At 43.8% G+C, this 22,304-nt stretch overlaps 1 protein-coding gene across 4 annotated transcripts in view; it reads left to right on the forward strand.

Moving 5' to 3' along the window:
- Positions 1-346: 346 nt before the first annotated feature.
- The window catches only part of MDM1 (Mdm1 nuclear protein), a 390,136-nt gene continuing 368,178 nt past the window's right edge, over positions 347-22,304 (forward strand). For 3 of the 4 annotated variants that reach the window (XM_069629726.1, XM_069629727.1, XM_069629728.1), the window contains exons 1-4: positions 373-520; positions 6,252-6,363; positions 15,444-15,931; positions 16,019-16,153. In XM_069629726.1, coding sequence (XP_069485827.1) covers positions 503-520; positions 6,252-6,363; positions 15,444-15,931; positions 16,019-16,153 — 753 coding nt within the window. In that variant the 5' untranslated portion in view covers positions 373-502. Of the gene's footprint in view, positions 521-6,251; positions 6,364-15,443; positions 15,932-16,018; positions 16,154-22,304 lie in introns of all 4 variants that reach the window. The other variant, XM_069629725.1, reaches the window with a different exon arrangement.

The following is a 22,304-nucleotide window of genomic DNA, read 5'->3' on the forward strand; positions in this document are numbered from 1 at the left end:
CCCTCCATGTTATCAGTGAATTAATGGCTAGAACACTATAGTCTCGTGCCGGACCCACCACTTCTTTGGGAACTTTCCCCGGGAAATGAAAAATAATCAAAGTGCATGGTAAGCATGCTCAGCAACTGAGCACGATACGCAATGTTTGCTAGTTGGAACAGATCTAAAGTTGGCGGCGTGGCCGCGTGGCACTAAAAGTCACGTGATGCGAGGAGGTGCGGCGTTGCTAGCATCCCTTTCTCTCATGGTAACTAGGCACTGGTTGCCAGGAGACGTGTGGGTCTTTCTTTTGTTTCGGTTAACGCCAGTTTGCCCGAGCGTTACGCATGCGCAGGAGAGAGGACGCAGGACGCCGCTTCCTCGCCAGGGAAACGGCGATGTTTACAGTTCGCAGCTACGCCCCGCCCCCTCGCTTCCCCGGCCATCTGCTCGCTGCTGTCCTCGGTACTGAGGCCAGTGTACCGGACTGTCCCGGTGTATCGTGACTAGCACAGGACGCAGGATGCCGGCCCGGTTCAAGGTGAGACCCCCCACTCACTCCCCCTCCCCCCAGCACAGGGAGAGGGTTGTGAAAGGGGACGAGGGAAGGTGCGAGATGGATTGGGAATGTCTTGGCGAAATGGGACTGTGGAGGGGTCGCCCTATGCCTGGGTTGCGGTCTAATGGGGGCAAAGGTGAAAAGCAGGAAATACTGCCAAGAGTGGTGTTTAGCAGCAGAGAGATAGAGTATTGTGTTTGTTTGACTTGCAGTGAAACTTTTTTTTTTTTTGGGCGAGAAGCAGGTAAAGAAATATTGCCACTTTTGGCCATGTAATTGGATAATCGCTCCCCTGAAAACTGTGCATTGCCAAGCATGCATTGCTCTGCATTTGCAGCCCATACCCTGTTATTGTGTCAGCAGTGCATTTATTATTGTTCCCGCTTATATAATAAACCGATTTGAGAGAAAGAGAGGGATTGATGGTAGCAATGTGAGCTAGTGATTGGGACCTGCCTGCAAGAGGTAGTGGGAGTGGAGGGTTGGGGTTGTTTTGCCTTCTGTGGCTTACTACCACCTTCCCCTTACTAACCAACTCCCGCTAAGATCTACCACCTTGCATTACACGCCCCAACCCTCCACAGATGGCTGCCACAGGCCTAGCCATTAGCACATCACCACTAAATGAGTTCTGATTAGGCTCTATTATTTAGACCCATCACACTCTCCCATATTAGCAGCTAACCAGACCCGAAGCACTGTATTCTGAGATCTTGGGCTCTTCCATATGGGTAACATACTCCCAAGTTTCTCCGCCAAACTCATCAAAAGCAGATTAGCATGAGAGTTATTCTGACCTGCACCCATCAATACTACAGGTTTCACATCTGGCTCTCCCACGGTCCGACTAAAGACTCTCCCCCCCACCCCCTCATTTTTCTTACAGATCCATGCACAGTAAGAGCACCAATACTGGCAGAAGGGCACTATACAAGGACACTTGCGTTACATTTGTATGGGTACCCCTTATTTGTGCTCATCACAAAATCACTCATACGCCAGTGGACATCATTAAGGCACCCAGTGCCCTTTATTTGTCCACCCGCCTGCTCTTTTGAGCCTTTCGAGCCATCTGCCATAAATCTCTGGCATTTAGCAACTCTTCAGTTAGCCTACGTATCTGGAGATCAGAGCTTGCTCTTCACGCGAAATTCACTACTCAAGACATTGAAAGCCACAACAGCGACCGCCATGTGTTTACCCTTCAGAGTTATCTGCCACTACTCTCTGGCATCTTTAAATGCTGCACTGAGCTTTTGCACTCGGAAAACAGAGTTGTGATATTACAGTACCGACAATATCATGTCAAGGCTCATGTGGGTCCAGCCAATATCCGGGGACCAGCATCTTTCCTAATTACATGAGCCCTCCCTCACTCCGAATTTGGGTACCCCCAACTTGGGTCCTGAGGAAGGTGGACACTGCATCACCTCGCCGAAACGTAGTTCACTCTTGCGTCACTATACCAACACGCGAGAGTGGTGCGCTGCTTAAGAACGTCGCAGACGCCATACGTAGACCCCGAGTAGACTTATTAAATAAGATATTGTGCCCTACTTAACAGTAGTGTGACATATAAATGAAAAAATCTTTTGAAATCCTTTGTTGTAATGGCATTACATGGTATGACAAATTGACCAACCAGTGATTTGTCTATGGTCAGAATATATTGCTTGATCTTTATTTTTGTTAATCTGTGTTGTACAATTGATCTGTTTTTGTTTTATAATTTGTTGATGGATTTTAAATGATGTTGGATTCTTCATATTAATTGTAATTGTATTAGAACTTTTCACATTTCTTTTACTTTCGTTTCTCTCTACTGCTGAGTCTGTCTTTGGGCTTTTTGAACTACTATCGTGTTTATCTAATAATTGTTTGTACTTAGAAATTGTCATTTGAGTATTAGTTTAATTGTGTGAACTAAAGAAATAAAATGTTATATTTTTCCTGATGTTTAGGTTGAATATTTTAAATAGTGTCTTGGCTCCTACATATTTGAGAGCTTCTTTGAGGACACAAAAATATATGTTACTTAATTAACATATAATCATGGCCCCCCTTTGGGTAGATAGCCACCATTAGGTCAACGTACTAGGTAACAAATAGATGCATACACTTAGGAGTGGTTTGGTCTCCCACTAGTACATACAGAGACAGTACACAGCGACTTATTTCACTGTTAGAGCTTGCAAAAAAGATTTCTTCTTGTCGGGACATTCTTTCGTGTTTGATTATCCGATTACAATCCCAGTCCCAGAGTATGGATTTACCATCCAGTTTAGAACTTCCAGTACTACGCAGATGACACACAACTCTTTTTCAAACTTCCTGCTGACCCTCTTGCATCTTCCATCATCCCTGACTGCTTATCTGCCATCCAGTCCTTGTGTGCTTCCAGTGATATCTGCATCAATGCAAGCAAGACTGAGATCATTCCCATTGGGACCCCTGCTCCCTGGTTTTTCCACTCACTCTGGCCATCCTCTATGGGCTCTCCTCCTGCTCCTGGTTCTGAAGCCAGAAAGATTGGAGTCATCTTTGACTCCTCTCTCTCTTTCCTCCCTCACACCCGGGACATTGCTAAGAAGTCCCATTTTCAACTCTTTTCTTCTCAAAGGAATTCTCCTTTTTCTCACTTTCCCCCATAAGCTCAATGCTACCCAGGCCCTGGTTCTCTCTAGGCTTGACTACTGCAACAGCCTTCTCCCGAATCTACCTTCTTTCACTTTATGACCCCTCCAGCTAATCCAGAATAGGGCAGCAAGACTTATCCTTGGCTTTAAGCCCAGGGACTGCAACTCCTCTGCCCTAAAAACTCTCAACTGGCTGCCAGTTGCGGCATGGATTACATTCAAATCCCTCTGCATTATCCATAAGGCTGTCTGTGACGTGCAACCACGTTATCTACAACTCTCTCTAACTAAATACTCTCCCTCTAGTCCTCTGCGGTCCTCTGGCACCAAATCTCTATGTGTAAAGCACTTCGATAAGCAAAGGGCCGTAGGCTGATCACTTTCTTCAGCTGGCTCCCTCTTATGGAACAGCCTCCCTCTCCCTCTTCGTCTTCAGCTGGATCTCCTCAAGGTCTGGAAACTCCTCAAGACCTTTATCTTCACCTCCTCCTTCGTCCGTCCCTCTGCTAATATCACAGTCGCTGTGATTGTGGCCAGGGCCCTTATGTTTCCCTTGGGGACCTGGCCTTCACACACCCAATCGCCCCAGCCTGTGCCTATCCCTCAGCACTTGCCTTTAGCACCCCCTGGCCTCACTTCTGTAGGTTTGCACTTTGCACCCAATAGCACTTACCATACTATGCACTTCATTTGCTGCTCACCCACGAGCATGGACTTTCCAGCACCTACCCACCCCCCCCATTTACCCTCTTCTCGCTGCACTTGCACTGTCTGAATACTCACAAGGCATAGTAGGTCTGTCTTTATCTTTTACTGTATTCATTGTTTTTTTTCTACCCCATGTTCCCTCCCTGTTGACCTGTGGCCGCTTTGAAATAGAATTGACTTGCTGTATAAACGCCTAACAAATGCACAATAAATAAATAAATCCCCAGGTATGCTTGAGCGTTATTTGGCAACATCAGTGAGGTCTAAGGTGAGCTGGGGTACATTTAAGAGAAATTAAACTGTGTTCAAAGTTTTGTGCACTAGACATTATCCGCGCCATGAATGCGCAATTGTTTTCAGAGCAGTAAATGTGGAAGAATGGTGGGACAAGACGATGGGCTTTTTACAGTCCAAGCGAGAATGACCTAAGGCCTGTATGGAGAAATAAAATGTTGGATTTTCCTGAGAAGGTATAACTGAAAAAAACAGGATTGTGGCAATGAAGAAATAATTGACTTAAAACTGAGATTAGAATGCCAAAAGATTTTAGAGGCTGCCAGAGCAGGAGTGATACTGAGCGAAGAGAGTGGAGAAAGATCCTCTTGAAATTGTGAAAGGTGGGAGGAAGAAAAGGAAACCAAAATACATTCATATTTAGTAGGGGCCAGTTTCAAAGATAGTAAGGACGTCCATTCCCCAGTGGCACTGATACAGTCTCTGTGGTGGACTACGCCATCTGCAGACAACTACCTAAGATATTGTTAAGTGTCATCTGCGGACTGGTGAACCTTAAGGCTCATGCTATGTGCTAGTTCGCCGAGAGGTTCCATGCATATTTTAAACAACATGGGGGGTGGAGGGGATTGAACTCTACGGGACCCCCCAAGGCATGGGCAGAGTGCAAGATCTAGCTGGTCCACCCTGTACAAATTTTGAAAATGTTGCCAGAACGTGGGGAACCGGGCCCGTGAACTCCTTGAGTGAGTTGATAAGTGATGGGAAAACTGAAGCACTGCACACTTCTCAAGAAAGTTTCCTAAAGAAAGGCAAGGAAGGGATGTGAGGAACATTGGCATTATCAAAAGGATTAAGGCCATGCTTTAGAAAAAAATGGTAGTATTTGATCAACTTTTTAGTGATGCAGGAAAGAAAGAACCCTTGTATAGCATGGTGTTGACTAAAGGACGCCAGGAAGAAGAAACAGAACGATGAATAGATTTGATTACATAGGCTGGAAATATAATGTGCTTAAGCAGAAGCTTTCAGACAGTACGGTAATAAAGTCTGAATATCAGGAACAGATTGAGAAATAACTGGTGTAGTGGGAATAATAGAGTTTGCAATCTATGAGGCAATACGATCCTGGCGTCTGGGTGCATTGTGCTTGGGACACGGATTGCATGTATGTGGTAACTTTCAGGCGTGTGGTGGCGTTGGAGGCATGCTCCAAACTGTTGCTGTAGACCTGTTGCTACAGATACAATTGGCCTGAGCTAGGCTGTCAGGTGTCCGGTGCAGTGCAGGCTATGACCTCCAATGTGCTGGGGTGATATCCATTCAGCAGAGTCTAGACCGAGGCCAGGTGTGAGGGTTGGAGTTTACTGGATCTATATTGGCGGGAATTCCTGAGATGTGCTCTGCGCATGATACTGTGTACTGGTTGTATGCATTCGAGCCATGCATATGAACTGAGTGCATTGAGGCCCTGCAGTGCACAGGGTTGTATGCATTATTGAACTCTAACTCTATAGAGGCTTTGACTGTAACATACATGCTACTGCACAGGTCTCTCCATATTGCAATAGTTTAACTACATAGGGCGTTGGTGTTATAGAAGTGCCGGATGCACAGGCCTGTGTGTATGGTGTAGGAGTGGAATTACCCAGTGACTGAGTGTGTTGCAAGAGTGTAACAGTGTCACTCTTTGTGCAATGTGGATGTTAGTGCTTTGTGAATGAGACTGAACATGGGAATTGGAAACTCATTTCCTGTACATAAATTGTACTTCAACAAATGTGTGTTTGTTAGGTAGAGCTGGTAAGTTTGGTATGTGTCATCGAGTGTGGTTAAGAGTAAAATCTGAGGATTGTGTGATCAAGTTAGTACAATTTATAAAGGTGAGTACAGTCCCAAATATTACACACACATTAGCTGTGATATTCTACCGTTTTTTAAAAACATGCTATTTTCTATGAACCCATCAATTTGTGTGTCTTAAGAATGCCATTGCTATACGTTGTGGAATGTTATTTCTTTATCAAACTAAACAGTCAAGTTCGAAATGGTCATTAACTCATGAAATATTTTGAAGATGGCCTTCTGAACCCTAAATATCCAGTTTGTGTAATCCTTCCTTGTGCTTGTTTCAGGGGATGAGTGAATATGACAGGAACTTCAGATGGAAAACCGGTGAAATTCCGCACGGGCGGTTCTCTCCGGATCAGAATCGTACATGGGCCGGACTGCGCTCCGATCAGCTGGGTTAGTAGGTCGATATATCTTGCTCTTGCCACAAGTTTCAGATCTCTGAGTTTTTTTATACTTTATGTATTATGAATTTGCAAAGTGTTTTTCTTGAGTTTGATTAAATGACCCAGGGACTGGCTTTATTTTAAAACACTTGCATCAAATTAGATATGTCCTTATGCTAATCTCAATATAAAACATTCGTTTGGGACTCATTCTGGAAATGCTGTAAGACTGTTTCAACTGTGTTTGTCTTGCTACAAGAAGGAGCAGTGCGATAAATGCCCAAGACCCACATTCCCCATTGGTCATTTTTGTACAGAGATAGATCCCAACCAAAATACTCTTTTCTGCTATGAAATTGTCTACTCCTATGTTTCACCTGTGCCATATATCCTTGAGCCTCGTGCTGTCGTTTTGGTAGTTGTGTGAATTTTTATTTTTATTGGACTCGTCACAGGGCTTTAGCCAACTGGGTCAGATGCTACCCACACAAGACAGAACACCATGAAGGTAGAGCATGCACTACCCTGGCTTGTAAGAAAAAGCTTGTTCGAAGTAGTTCTTTACCGTGGCCGTTGAAAGCTGTATACCGTTTCTGGCCTTGGAAAGGCCTACTTGTTTTTCAGATCAATTTCGTAATAGGTATATGCACACCGAACCTAGTCTCACATATCGTGTTTTGACCCAGATTTATTTTTTATTTCAAGGCCGTAACGCTTGGGTCTAAGGCTAAAAGTATCGAATCAAAGTTAAGGGAAGAACACTGGTTGTTAATCCACGTTAGAGGCTGAACACAGCCTGATGTAATTGCATCAAATATACACACAGTAACTTTATATATGGAAACTTTCCATCAATCGATTGAAGTGCAACTTGCTTGTTTGTTATAGACTGCTACTTACGGCCTAGCAATACTTCATTACCATAGTATATGCGCTTACAATAAAGTACTGAATAATACATATCCTTAACTTGGACTCGATAATATTAACCAAAGATCCAAGTGTTAAGGCCTTGGAAAATACCCTTATGGGTAGAAACACGTTTTGGCTGGGGCTCTATGTGAGTCTTTTATGTTATACAGTTGTCATATATGTTTTTCTGTCAATACAAGTTAAGATTTTATGATCTCATCTGATTTTTGGCATTTTTCATGTTATTTACCAGTGCATTAATGCCAGAGATACTTTTTGTTTTTGTATGGCTTATCACCTATTTGGGGGCAATAGGGCACCGCCTCCCCCAGCCTTGGCAGATGCAGGTAGATATTCGTAGTAGGAAACCTTTATACCTGGTATCTTACTTACACAGCGCAGTGGATTCTAGCTCGAGTGCCCCTAACACTGACTGCCTGTTTTATCTTCAACACCCTCTTGGTGTTTTCCTCCTTAATTTTCTCCATCAACCTCATCCTGATATCTTCTTAATCCCCCTTCCCAATGGACTCCCCCTTTCCCCCTCCTGATATTTCCTCCAACTGCCTCCTCGACATGTTCCTCTTTTCTACATCTGCTGTCTTCAAAAGCAACCCCTAAATTAACATTTTGTCCTGTCCTCCCTTAACACTACCTCATGCCACCTCCAGCCTTCTAACTTCTGCTGTTCTTTTTTACAACCTCCTCCTTGTTCCTGCAGGCCTCCTCTCTCCAACCTTGTCTCTGCCCCCGCCCTTCTCCTTCCACCTCCAACTTTCGCCAATGCTCTTTTTCCTTCTCTAAACGCCCACACCCCTCTCTCTGAACGCATGGATTATACAATGGATTGGTCCCACCCCCTGGGATACAGATGCCTAACTGCTCTTGGGTGTTGGCCACAATTATGTTTTAAATTTGATTAGTTTAACTGTGTCAGTTCCTGGCTTCCCCGCTCCAACGGCCTCTCCTGTAGATTTGGGGGAATTCGGACCAAGCCTTGTTTATGGACAGCAGTCATCTTGGATTTCCGTTTGGCACCTATCTGTAGTGGGTCTGGTTGGTGGAACTCCACTTTTCGTGTCTGTGCGTTAACTGAGAATAAACACAATAAATACAATAGGTTTCTTGGTGTGCGGTCTCCTGCATATACTGTTTCACTCTAGGGAGCATACTTTCTAGGGTGTACCATGTGTTCTCTAAATTCTAGTACCCTTGTGGCTGTATTCCCTTGGTGGTCTTGATGTAGCAGATCCTCCCCTTTGGCGTCCCTTACAATACATCATCCGGGGCTGTGAAGTATCACACAATAATGGTGCCACATTGTTTCATGTGAGCTGGGGACCTTTCTCATGTTTTTAGAGCTCCCTTGAAACATTGGGCACAGGTTGTGGACAAATGTAACAAGAACATGCAAAAACATCTGGGGCATGATGGGATGGGCCAAGGAATCCCTCCCCACAAGCCCGACATCTCCTAGTGGAGGCGGTACCTGGCTGCCATGATGACTCCACCCTCTACCAGAGAGGGGACTTTGTCAAAACATGCAGACTCGAAGACTGCAGCTCCTTCAGAACGGATACAATGTAGAGTGAACTATTTACAGAAGAACAGACATGCTCAGCAATCGGCGTGCAATGCAATAATGCCTTTAGACTTGATCTCAAGGTGATTCCACAAGACTGTCAGCTAATCCTGCTTAATCCATTGGTGGAATGGGCAGGATCTCCTGGTCACCATCACATTGCCACTGGGCACGGGAAAGTCACATGCCACACAAAACTGCTACTGGCTATTCAATGAACTGGTCATGTATGACAGAATGCTATCTGCAACGGTGGCATAGCCTGGAATGTTTCATTTTTAAATATAAAATGATGCTGGTAATTATATCCCTGAAAGTGAGCTCTGTTAATCAGACTTCACTTTCATAATGTGCCATGCCAAAAAGCCCAATACAAGCCAGTAACTCTGCTGAGACAGCCTACTGACACACAGCAGCTGCCATGTCATTTGGCAACGTAGCAGTTTTACAGTAAACTATGCCTTTCTGAAAACAGCCTGCTGGAACTCAAAGTTGCAACAGCAGGGTCTGGCCTTAACTGTGGGAAACCCTGATCCAAATTACACATCATTGTGTACTCCCAGACCTGGTGCCAGTTTGGCAAGTAAATAAATAAAAGCCCCATCTAATTATATATGGGTGTCGTTGTGCATAAACAATTATAAAGGCCAAAATCCCTCTGTCATTTTATTGTCAACCTGGTGGCCATTCACCCTTTCCATTAGGGCAGCCTGTATGTATTCAACTGTCTGGGATTGAGGACCATCCAAAACAAACCACCGGATGCAGCAAAGGAAAATGCCTTTGAATACCTGCAAGCTGGTGACAAAGGCTTGTATAATTCATTTGAAATTGGAGGGGAGGCCAGGATGTGCCCCAAATGAAGGACTTTGCAAGTAGACTTTTTCTTTTCCTTGCTCACCCATTCAAGTCTCACTTTGTTTTGTTCTGTTGGGAGATCCCCTTTCTTTTGCTGCGTTTTGGGAGATGATTGACTGGTATTTGAAGTCCAGGTGTGAGGTTGTAAACACCTGGCTGATCTTTCCTTATCCACTCTCAGTGGCCTGAGTTAATGCTATTCTCTTCACACATCACTTCCTGCATTCATTTCTAGTATTTTATTAAACCCTTTTTTAGTCACTGCAAAACCACTCCTCTTTTGTTATATTGCTATTCTACGTACTCCACGTCACATGATATAGATTTAGCGAAACTACATGTTACTTCACACGTTTCTAATTCACTAGGCAGAGTATATGTACTTAAATAAACCTTTTGCACGGTATTCTGAATATTCTCCATTGACAAATGATGGCAAGTGACCGACCTAGAAACCTGACGAAAAGCATAAAGTCAGAAATTCTACAACCTGCATGATGTATTTTATTTATATCGCGCTCATACACAAGTGTTTCAGAGCGCGATCAAACAAAGGATGGGGAACAAGGGAGAATAAAAACAACGATCTTACTAGGCCCAGTGACATTAAGAGCGCGCAAGTGCATGGGGAAGGGGGGAAGTGCGAGGAAGGGGGAGGATTGGAAAGTGCGGCACGGGGAGAGAAACAGAATAAATAAGTGCAATAAATAAATACATGCAATAAATAAATAGAATAAGTGCAGGCAGAGGCAAGTGCGTGATTTGTCGGATAGGGTATATCTGATCAGTGCAGAAGAAAAATGGGTGACTGTATGGGTACATTCTGAACTAATTCTGCAGTACCCATGTCTTTTCTCTAGAAAAGATGCATCACAAAGACAAGCAGGAGTTCAAGAAACATCTCGTGATGCCTTCTGGAGAATTTTCATCTACCCCAGTACCGGGCCCAGTGCAGTGTCAAATGTCTTCTTTCTCTGAACTAAAGCGTCTAGAGGATTCCGTTATTGAGATTCCTAATGAGGTAGTGGAATCTTTCCTCAAAACCCCTTCTAATCGTCAGTTTCCAGTGAGTTTTTCTCCAGTGGCAGAGATCTCTGACCTTGTTCTACATTATCAGATGTGTTTTTGACCAATATCCTGTGCACCAGACCTGTGAATCTAATATCCATCAGCAGCCTGGCTCTTCTGCACTGACTCACGGGCACGCTCACCTTTTGACTGCTTACTGCCAGGTAGTGGGTTGATGGACTCAACTTGCTCGCACATGTCTTTTCGTTTGTCCTTGTATGAGGATGGAAAGCTAAACGTTTGCTTTGGATTGAGAAGAACTTGTTAATATTAGGTCCTCACAAACATTTTTGGAGTTGCTGGCTGATAGCCACAGGGAGAGAGTCGAATGTCCTATGTTGTAGTCTGTTTTGGAATGTGCTGCTCTTCTATTGAAAAAGCCATGTTATGAACCTGGTTTTTCTAAAACACTTCCAGAATTTAATAACTAGTTGTATTTGCTAACGTTTTTGCTGATCCTACGGTAGTTACTACGGCTCTTGGAAATTGAATGTGCTGCACAGGTTTTCCATTCTCTGAATAAGGCAAGCACGACTTGCAATGTGGCTGAAAAAATGGCCTTCTGATCTGGGATTTAGGCAGGTGAATCTCGCATCTATTTTGGGCAGTTATGATATCTAATTTCTACTGAATTTGACAAATACCCCAACTTGTTAACACCCAAGGTCACTAGAAGAATTCTTCTTGCTGTTTAATTTCTGAAAAGAATAATTTCAGCAACAGATACCTTATGGGCACTGTGGCCTATGCTGTGTCTCAGGGTATCAGTAGGACGTGCCGTGTTTGCCACAAGGCATCCACATTTACAAACAGACACAAAAGAAAAGGTTTTAGAACCCCTTATGATGGGAAAATATTTTTTATGGCAACAGTGTAAGGTTGACTTTCTTCCAGTGAAATACATGAACACCATCTCCTCATCTACTGACATTTTGATGAGTCTTTTTTAAAAATCAGGTCAGGAGGACCTGGAACGTGTCCCTGTTTGTTGTCTGCTGCGCTGGATTTTCAAATTCTCCTCATGGGCTGGAATCGGTGTAATGTCTGGGTGTCCATGCCATTATCTGCTGCATGCAGAGAATGCAATACGATCACAGTTTGCGTGCATGCACACACAGTACAATCATGGTGGCTTTCAATACACAGGAGGCCCAGGGACACTGCCTGCTGTTTTGCAATGCTTTTATGTAATGCAAAATAGCATGCAGAATAATTTGGGATCTCACTCTCACCGTACGCACCAAAATGTTATGTGGAAGGAGATGCTGGCAGACACCCGGCATGGAGCAGGGAAATGCCTAAAGCAAATGTCTAACTCTGTGTCCCATTCCAGCCAGTGGATCATGTTCAAAATGGTACGCAGATGAACAGAGTGCTTGTCTCCCCATGTGTTACTGTCTCTGTGCCATATTACGGGGGCTATCAAAACAATGTTTTAAGGATTTTTAACATGGATTCAAGACTTATACGTCAAGGCAGCATGCTAGGTCAAAGAGCAAAGCAGCTGCCAATAAGAAAATCTTTAGTTCTCAGATGAAGCTGTGGCTTCACCAAGACGACCACCTGACATGTTTCAGACCTTTATACATTAGCCCTCTATCGTATTAAATGCCCTTTCCCCAACAGTATAGGGCAGCATAACCCAATTTTTCACCAGTGGCTAGATGTGGCTGCTGACAGATGGGCATCAAACACTATGTAGATGGTTTACTTCTCTAAGCTTCCCCGCCTTTACCCTGCATTGCTGTCTTTCATCATAGAATGATCCCCAAACTCCTAGAGATTCAAAAGCTCCTTTGTAACCCGACCTGGGTCATGTGATCCAAGCCCCTTCCAGGACTCAACCTGGAGAATGTTCAAAAGAGGTGTCATCCTTGTTCAACTTCTGATTTTCAATAAACCGGAAGAAATCGTACCTGCCTCCCGGGCAGAGGATTCTATTCCTCTTCATAATTCTCAACACTTTAATATGGATGACCTTTCCTGTCCCAGAGAGAGTTGTTGCTAGTGTTTCTGAAACATACAACGTGATTTAAGCATTGCACTCACGTGGTGCCCTTTGTTAAGCTTACATTGTGAATGAGACCGCTTCATTTATCGAGGCAATGGGGCCAACAGTGAGATTCTCAACACAAGCTGTTTGAGATTTCCCCACAACTGTTGCAAGATCTTCTTTGGTGGACCCAGAAAGAACGTCCACCTCTGGGAAGCACTTTTGGAAGTCATCGCCCTCAGATTCTGCTAACAATGGATGCTTCAGGTTTTAGATGGGGTGGGGGAATTGGTGTACTCTATAACTGTATGGCCTGTGGTCAGCACGAGAGCACAAGAGTACAGGGAACACAGAAACGTATTGTAATTGAAAGGCATCCTTTTTGTCCATGACGCCTTTCTTCCTGTTCTGGGAGTTCAAACAGACAATACTACTGCAACGTTTTACTTGATCAAGCAGGAGGGTACTTGTGTTCTCTCACTGTTGTTCATTTTCTTGAAATGAGTAGTTCGACAGCGGGTGGCAATTACGTTTACACATGAACGTAAGCGGGTCCCCACCACCAGATTTTCAGCATTTGCACTGCAGGGTGCAAATGTAAAAGGAAAAGGCGACGTATGCCACCCTTTGCCCTTTTCATTTGCAATCCCCAGTGCAAAGTGAGCATTCTGGTATGCCAGGCAGTTTTTACTTTTCATTGTGAGCGCTGCTTGCCATGCTCGGATGTCAAGCAGTGCTCACAATAACAATGAAACCCTCGGGTTACATTTCAATTGTGAACTCTGCTTACCATGTGCGCAAAGCCCAACTTTGAAATCGTGTCCTACTAGGAACGATTCAAACCAAAAACAGTACAAAAACAAATTGATGTGAGTTTGTCATTTGACTCTGGATCATTATAGATAGATTACTTTATTTCGAGTTTTACCATTTACATCTTATAAAATTGAGTGCATTCAGAAATGCATTATGTTATCCCCCAATGTCATATCTTTCATGTCATATTTTGCTAGCACTGGCATCAAGATTGATTCAGGTGAACACCATCTCTTGGCTATTGCAGCCTTCTTGAACAGGGGGGAGCTTGAAGCCATCAAGCGCTGTGTTGACAGCCTGCCTTGCCTATGTCCCCCTCAGTGGGGCTTGAATTTAGTTCTAGATTCCATTATCAGGAAATCGTTTGACCCTATGGCTTCTTGTGATCGTGACCTCTTCTCCTGTAAGACTGCTTTTCTAGTGGCCGTACCTTCTGCCAGGAGGGTGAGCGAACTCTACCCTTAAAGGAAGCTCACTCAGTGCTCCAAAATAAAGCAGTGGTTTTAAGGACCATTATTGCCTTTATTCTTGAAGCCCAGTCTACATTTTATTTGAAACAGGACCTGTTTTTCAGCCTAAGCCTCATTATTTGCCAGTAGAAGATGCTCCGCTTCATTTGAGTGTGCTTGGGACCTTCAAGTTGTATTTGGACACGAGAAGACCTGTTTGTAGTAATGCGATCTTTGTGTAAGTGATGGTGGTGTTTCACCTGGATTGGAGGCAGCCAAGGCCGCCATTGCTGGGGGGATTTTCTCTAGCGTCCTTCGACTGATACATTGCATTTACAATCTACCAGATCTAATGCAGCAGCTCTGGCTTTCCAAAGGCTTGTTTCCATTTCTGAGATCTGGCCATTCCCCATGTGTTTTGTGAGCTGCGATTTCCTTAAAGATTCTTCCTGATAAGATGTTTCTTTTGGCAGGAGGTACTGTGTAACCTTTTTTTGCTGGAAGCCAGCAAGTTGGAAAGGAGGGTAATTGTCTGTACTTCAGAGTAATCCAAATGAACGTAATGGTGATTTAGGTACTGTGAGTATGTAGGTCTCCCTCTTTAGGTACTGTAAGTGTGTAGGTCTCACTCTTTCACTACGCCCACCCTGTCACCCCCTCATGTGCACGCTACTGCTTTGTGTAAAAACCTGGAAACTAATGGTTGAGCCACTGGGGCCAGTTACATAGGGGGAGCAGGGGTACTCGGGAGCTTTAAAGGAGGCTTTTGTAGCTGGGACGCCAGAGTTCTTAATTATGTGGCTGCTTGGTGCAGCATCTTAAGGGGAGGTCTCTGCCTGGGCTGCTGCAGGAGCTGGTCTCCCAACATGTTCTGAAGGGGGAGAGCAACATACAGAAGGTCCCAGAATAACCATGATGTTCTTGTTTTATTTGGTCAGTGTAGTTTGTCCTTGTCTTATCATAATAATAATTTTTGGTGTTTAATATAGTTCTACTTACCGGAAATTCCAGTGTCCTGGCGCATGGTAACAGGTGTTCCTAATTGCCATAATTTTTACCCATATTTTAGGTACTGTGATCATGCCTCAATAGAGAGGACCTTTTGTATGGTTAGAAAGCCTTTGTATGTTTATAGTTTACTGGTAGTATTTGTTGCTCAGTTGTGAGGCAGAACATGGTATCCCACCCACTAGCCTCCGGCTTACTGCATCCACCGTGCTTCCAGTACTTGCATCAAATAGTAAGTTTGTTCCATGTCTGAGCTTGAAGTTCTGAGCGGAGAGTATTATTATCGAACCCTTTCAGACATGTTTCAACCCTGTAGTGAGGCATAGCCACACAACATCATTTTCCTGATCTACTAGGACCTGTCCACTCATATCTTTTTTTTTTTGCATGGTTCTGTGTCCTAGGGATTACCAAAGAACCAGGATTTATCTCAAAGAAAAAGGTTCCCTACTACGATCCTCAGATTTCCAAATCCTTTGATTGGCCAGGCGACCAAGACACTGAGAGGAATGCGCCAGTCCTGTCAGAAGTGAAAGCCCAGGAGCACGTTGAACCACGCGCTGCTCGTCAGAAATTCCCGAATTACCAAGAAAAGGTGGAGACCCCTAGGGTGGAGACCCCCAGGGCTCCCAGAGTGCCTGTCAAGAAGCCTCGTTCCCGCTCCGCCGACTCGAGAATGCAGTACGCAAAAGAAAATAAAGCCGAGACTGCAAACAAATCCCGCAGAGCACACAATGTGCGCGAGCCTAAGAATGCAGCTGCCAGCAAACCCCAAAGCCCACGGCAGGGTCGAGAGCACAAGGCAGACGTTGACAACAGAGCACACCCCCAAGTATTGGAGAAGCCAACACATGGACCGGCTCCAACGCAGCCAGGAAACGAGTCCGAGCGGGTAAGGCGCAGCTTTTCTTGCTAGGCACGCAGCGTAAAATCATGTGTACTTTCGTGATTTGTATGTTGATTCGTTTGATGTTGCCAGTTTCTCCGAGCTTTGCAGAAGAAGGCTGGTATGAACGTTGCTCCTGTACATAAAGCAAACAGAACGACCGAATACAATCGACAGTTTGTGTGGAAGAAACCCTTTCGGAACTCGCCAATGCTTGCAGCAGAGCAGGTAAGCGTGAAGGCAAGGTATTGACGAATTCTTTACTCTAAAATGGAGGAAATCTGCAGTTCTACAAATGTTAAAATGCTGAGTCACTGTCTTCTGGTTCATTTTTATCTAGAAGTAAAGAGATGTGCCCATCGCTTGAAGCGGATGGCGGGACATCTTCTACTGCGAAGGACACATACATAATGAGTCCTGGCCCACCTTTCTGAGGTTAAACAGAACATATTCTTTAAGTTAAAAAGTCCAAGGCTGCCCTAAATATGACACCTTGCCATGTCCCATACAAGATTTCTAAGCAGACTGCTGACAGATGGTACTCTTGGTCAGACGAGAATTGCCTGCAATTTCGGTGCTGAAATGCCTTTCTGGGGATGGGCGGTGGGAATAAAGACTGATATGCAAATGGATATTTCTCCTCTGTGAAGGGTGCAGTGAGCTAAAACAGTGTTTTAGACCCTCCTGAGTGGAAGAAATTCTATAGAACAGGGTATTTGACTCATGTTCGTTCTCAGCAGAGGGGCCCCCACACTCCTTTTCAATGCTGATAGAAAGTAAACTGCAGTTCTGGTTATTGGAAATTAACCCTACTACCCATTATCAACCCATGCTTGACCAGGTCACGTCCACACAGCTTCCTGACTCTCTTGGTTGGAATGTGAAATACTTGGATAGCAGGAGTGATGCCACCATGGAGGGTATATGTAGAGTATGCAGTGTGCATAGCGCATAGGAGGCACACCAATATGCCTTTCAGGTCATATCACTCTAAGCAGCATATACATACTCCAGCAGGGACTACAGATGGGTTGCCTTAGTTGTTCAACCTTATGTGAGCAATGCCCTCAAAGGACCGTGTGTGCCCTTTTGGCAAAAGCACTGTAAGGAGAAGGGGAATGGCACACTGAGAGTTCTTTTTAGCTTGCATCCTGTCACCTGGCCATATACTAAGCTTTCCCTTAAACTACCCTGAGCTTCTTTGCCGCCCATGTTATGTTACTTAAGATTGATAGAGGGCTGCATAAAGCCCATTCAAGCATCTTGGGCCTATGAGATGGTTCATAAATTGCACATTATCAAATTTGTTGGGGGAGGAGGCATAGAGATTTTCTTTTTCCTAAATATCTCAGAGCAATCGTAAAAGGAGAAAAATGCAATGTAGGATAATAAATTAAACCTCAGGGTTGCAAATGCTCGCTGCCATCTTCCGATAAAGTCATCAGCACCATCTCAGCCTTGGGGACAAACAGCATAGTAAAGCCATTTAGCTCTGCCCTGCCAGAGTTGTTGGTGCTACAATCGAGCCCCACTCCTCCTGCACCTGCTTATTTATTCCGGCTTGATTAGAGCTTTTGGCAAAGTATGGTTAATTCTATTTCCTGAGTTTACCTGTAGGCTCTTTGTTGACACCTTGGTAACAGCACTTCCTGAGTTTTTTTGGTATCAGCTGCTGAACTTGGTTTATTTATGATGAGCACACTTTTCATTCTGACAGGGAGGGATCAGGATTGGCCTTCTCAGTTTGTTCTGTGATTCGAGACTCCGTGCCCCAGCATGCACTAGTTCACTCAGGCATCGCTTTCTCAGTTCTATTTGGGATTCTGGCCTCTCCCTCCCAGCCTGCAGCACCTCAGCCAGGATGTCATTCTCACGTTGATCTTGGATTTTGGACTTAGTCTACCATCAAGTAGCGTTTTCAGAGCAAAGGTTTTTCCTTCCTTCTGGGCATTCGGACTCAATATCCTAGCATACCTGGCTTTTGTCAGGTCTGGTTTCTCCTGTGATTCTAGGATTTTAGACTACATTTCCCCGCATGCAGTCTTTCCATAGCAAGTTTTTTTTCTCAGTTCACTCTGGGAATGTGGACTTGATATATTGCATGCAGTGTTTACACATACAAAGTGTTTTCACAGGTTGCTGTGGGAATTTGCTCATGTTTTAGAGCCCAAGTATGATCAACCGTGACTAAATAAGAAGGGAGAGGTGGTGTGGGGGCTTGCAAGGAGGAGTCAAATAACTGGGTGCTATGCTGGTTGCGGCCAAGGTTCAAATGGTGCTGACCATTTTATCAGACGAGGGCAGCAAGCCTTTGCAACCCTGTTGATTTAATGTATTATGTGTTTCAGTTTTCTCTTTTTGTGTTTGTTTTGAGATGTTTAGGAACAAGGCAACACCTTCCCCCAACTTAGTTCACAAACTGTACAGTGCCAAGTATCTCCTACCTCAGCATGCAGCAGTTTCACAATATAATGTGTCTGTCTCCAGTTCTCCTTTTCTCCAAGATGCTTTGGGCCCCCCTCTTTCAGTCCCTAGATGCAGCTGTCTTTATTCCTTTGGCTTCTTCTGTGGTTTCTGATTTGCACCCCTTCTTTAGCTCTCTAGTTTGATGAGGGCATCTGCGATCTGCTTCTTCTGTCTCACTTTTGTCTTTCAACTCCCTCCTGAGGTCAAAGAGAGGACCACCTTGTAATACTTAATTTGGGTACAGTAGTTTAGGCTCCTCTCAGTCGCTCTACCCTTTCTAGCTGTGAGCATTTTCCGCTCGGCATAGGTTACTTCCTCATCTTTACCACTCACTGGGTCAGTGTCAGCCATTTGTCAGGCTTGTTGCCTAAGTTCCTCTGGTTTCCCCTGTTTTTTATGTCTACGGGACTTTGTTTTTCCTACTTTGCACATGTGCCGTGCAACTCACAGCTCCTCCACAATAAGATAATAGATGATACCACCTTTTTACCAGCATGTCATTTTGGGTGGCTATGGTGATGCAGGCAGGATCACATGACTGCAGTCATGGACAACAGACTGGCTGCGAGCAATCCGTAGCCAGATGCAACTGATTATAAGTCACATACGATTAGTCCAAAACATATTAAACCCCACCATGCACCCATATTTCGATCTTGTGCACAGGTTTCTAGGTCTTTCATACTTATAAACATCTCAGCCAGAGGTACCATCTTATAGTTCCACTCCCACCGCCACACATGGGGGCAATACCAAAGAGCAAGATCTTCTTCCTTCTCCAAGACTGACATTTCTTTAATCCTTCCAATAGTCCCCAACCACCATCTCCGTTTATATCAAGCCATCTTCTCAATATTTCCAAAAACGCACTTTCAAGGAACATTCCTTGGGATGTAACAAAGATCTCAGGGCTCTTCTAGATGTGTTCAAATGATGTCCCTATTCCCACAGACCCTCAAAAGGTTTAGAGCGGCTAATTTATTCTGATGAACTCTAGCCTGGCCATGTCAGTGTTGGTCAGTGAGAATTGTGGACCGAGCCAAGAATGCAGGCATGGAGGCTTCACAGCAGAAACACCCTTTGTTGTAAAGGTGGTGGCACTATCCAAACTTCCTTTATATTACTGAACTTAAAGGGAAAGCTGTTAAATTACTTTTCTTTAGCTATCCAAAACTAACCTCTAAAATTGAAATCTGAAGGTTGTGTGGACAACTATGGAGGATTCCACCCAGACTCAATAAGACACTCAAGAACACAGCTTATCCTCTTGCTTTATTGTTGGCCTGCTTCTTACACATTATTTGGCAGCAGTAAGCATATGATTGGTTTCTGGAGCAGGCGTTTATTGAAGATTGGGGTCCTCTGGAATACGCATCCTTCCCCTGTTTAAATTCCACTCTGGCAGTTTACTTATTCTCTTTCCAGGAAGTGTATTTCCAGTTTTGTTTTATTACTATTATTCTTTTTGTATTATTGTGTTTTAGTAAATTGAACTTTTCACAATACATTTTATAATATAAATACATTAAATTCATTTATCTCGTCTACAAATTCATATACCATCTTTATAAATTTTCTTATAAAACAGTCATTCCACAATCCCATTTAAAAAAGAAATCATACCATAACTCTAATTTCATTATTTCATGTAATCGTTCCTTTCTTAACATCTCTTTCTCAAAAGTAAAGCACACCTGTATTAGAGCAATAGCCCTCGTGAGACTGTGCCCCGCCATGCCATTTAACCAAAACAGCTCTTTTTGCAACGCATCAAATCCTCCCACTTTTACTGCTTGTCAACAGCCCGATTTTACCCATGGCATCCATTGACTCTGTGGCTGACTCACTGGGTGGTTAATTGAACTGTGAGCACTTTGTTTAGGAAGCTCACCAGGCCCTTCAGGGAGAAAAGATGTGCAAACACATCCATCCATTATTCAAAAGAACATCAAATGTCCAACCAATGCAAGACATCAATGCAGTTTTCATTCAGTGTCAGTGTTTTGATAAGGTCTACCACAATCTAGATGCAAAAGAGGGCCCCCTCAATCAGTGGGCAAAGCCTCAGACAACCAACCATCTGAGGCCTCTGTTGCACAATCAGCTGGATCTTGCAATACGCAATATGCTTGCATTTTAGGTTGTTAATTGATCCAAAAGTCCCTCAGCCAGAAGGTATCCGTTTTCATTCCACCAGAGATAACGCATACCTGGCTTTGCAGAAACCGTAGATTTGCATAACGGCATGTGAGCTACTTCTTTTGCACAAGCTATAGGTCCCACCCAGAGCCAATGCAGTTTTCCCAAAAGGGTCACCATGAGCTGTTCCCTTGAGTTCTAGATTGAGCCTATCCTGTCTGTCTACACCCCACCCACAACGTGTGTTCACATTTGTAAGGACTAGGATAGAGTTACAATTTAAAGTAAGGGCATGTACATTAAGGCCATCTAAGTCTGTATGTTCTCCACTACTGGGTCTTCCGTAGATACACGTAACTTGATAATTCTCCACACTCAGGTTGGAAACTCTCAGAATCTAAATATTAACATTTAGCACTGAAAATAACTTTTACTTTAGAATTAATTATGCCAACAATTAGTCCATATCACTTTTGGAATTCAGGCACTGCCAACCAGCCCACCACTAGCCAATCATTGCTGATGACCTAAGTTCAACCTGTACAGGCTTCACTTCGGATCCTTTTCCGGCCAAAAGCAAGAGGGAATACTGCTCACTGAGTAGAGTGCTTTAAGTTTTTCCTTAAAACAATTTGCAGACAGATTTTGCGAGGAGTTTGGTAGTTGTCAAGCTTAGATGCATCTAAGAACTTTCTGTAAAATCCCTGAATTTCACTTTTCACAGCATATTGAAAGTGTGACTCAAGATTTCGCATATGACACCCAGATTCTCATAACGATCTCAGGGGATTACGTTCAGGACACAAAGATCATTAATAAGATATATTCATTAATCCAAAGCTGGATGGCCCTGAATAGCCTCTGCCTCAACGATGAGAAAACAGAGGTTCTCATTGTGGGCTCCGAAACTAAAATCAGCACCCTCCATTCAGACTATTCAACCATCAATATTGATGGTTCTCGGATCCCAGTATCGAAACAGGTCAAAACCCTAGGAGTTCATATTGATGCCAATCTAACAATGACTAGACATGTAAGCGCTTTTTCGTCGTCTACATCTTACACTTCCAAATTGATTGCCCTGAGCCGCCAGTCAGTACCTTACGCCTACAAACTGCATCACCCAAGCCAGAGCCTTAATACTATCTAATTTGGACTATTGTAACGTACTCCTATTAGGGACATCTAACTACAACCTAGGAAAATTACAATGAATGCAAAACAAAGCATTACGAGCGGCTCTAGGAATCAAGAAGTCCGACCACATCTCCAACATTAGGATTGAGAATCACTGGCTACCCATTAAGGCCAGAATCATCTTTAAATCTCTGTGTGTTACCCACAAATGCCTCACCAATAAAGCCCTGACTTACTTAAACAATTCAATAAGTAAAAAAGGCTCAAACCGAATGCTCAGATCTAATAACAAGTTGCTCCTGGTTATCCCTCGTTTCAAAAGCTATAGAGCAGGAGTTACTAGCTTCCTAGTCATGGCCCCTAAACTCTGGAACAAGCTCCCACTAAACATTAAAAATGAAGACACCTTCCATTGTTTTAAAACATTTCTAAAAACCTGCCTTTTCAACCAATACTAGTCACACTACATATAACGCCCACCTACCGTATCCCTAATTACACGCCTCCCCAGGTTTGACTGTTACCAGAATTTGTAAAATATGTAAGAGACCATGAAATGTATTAACCTATGAAACTTCTTGTACCAATGCTTGTATTTAATGTAAGTGAATACCGTGAATTTTATTATAATATGTCT

The sequence above is a fragment of the Ambystoma mexicanum genome, chromosome 12 (genome assembly GCF_040938575.1).
Source record: "Ambystoma mexicanum isolate Mex_15411 chromosome 12, UKY_AmexF1_1, whole genome shotgun sequence".
In the NCBI taxonomy this organism is placed as follows: domain Eukaryota; kingdom Metazoa; phylum Chordata; class Amphibia; order Caudata; family Ambystomatidae; genus Ambystoma; species Ambystoma mexicanum.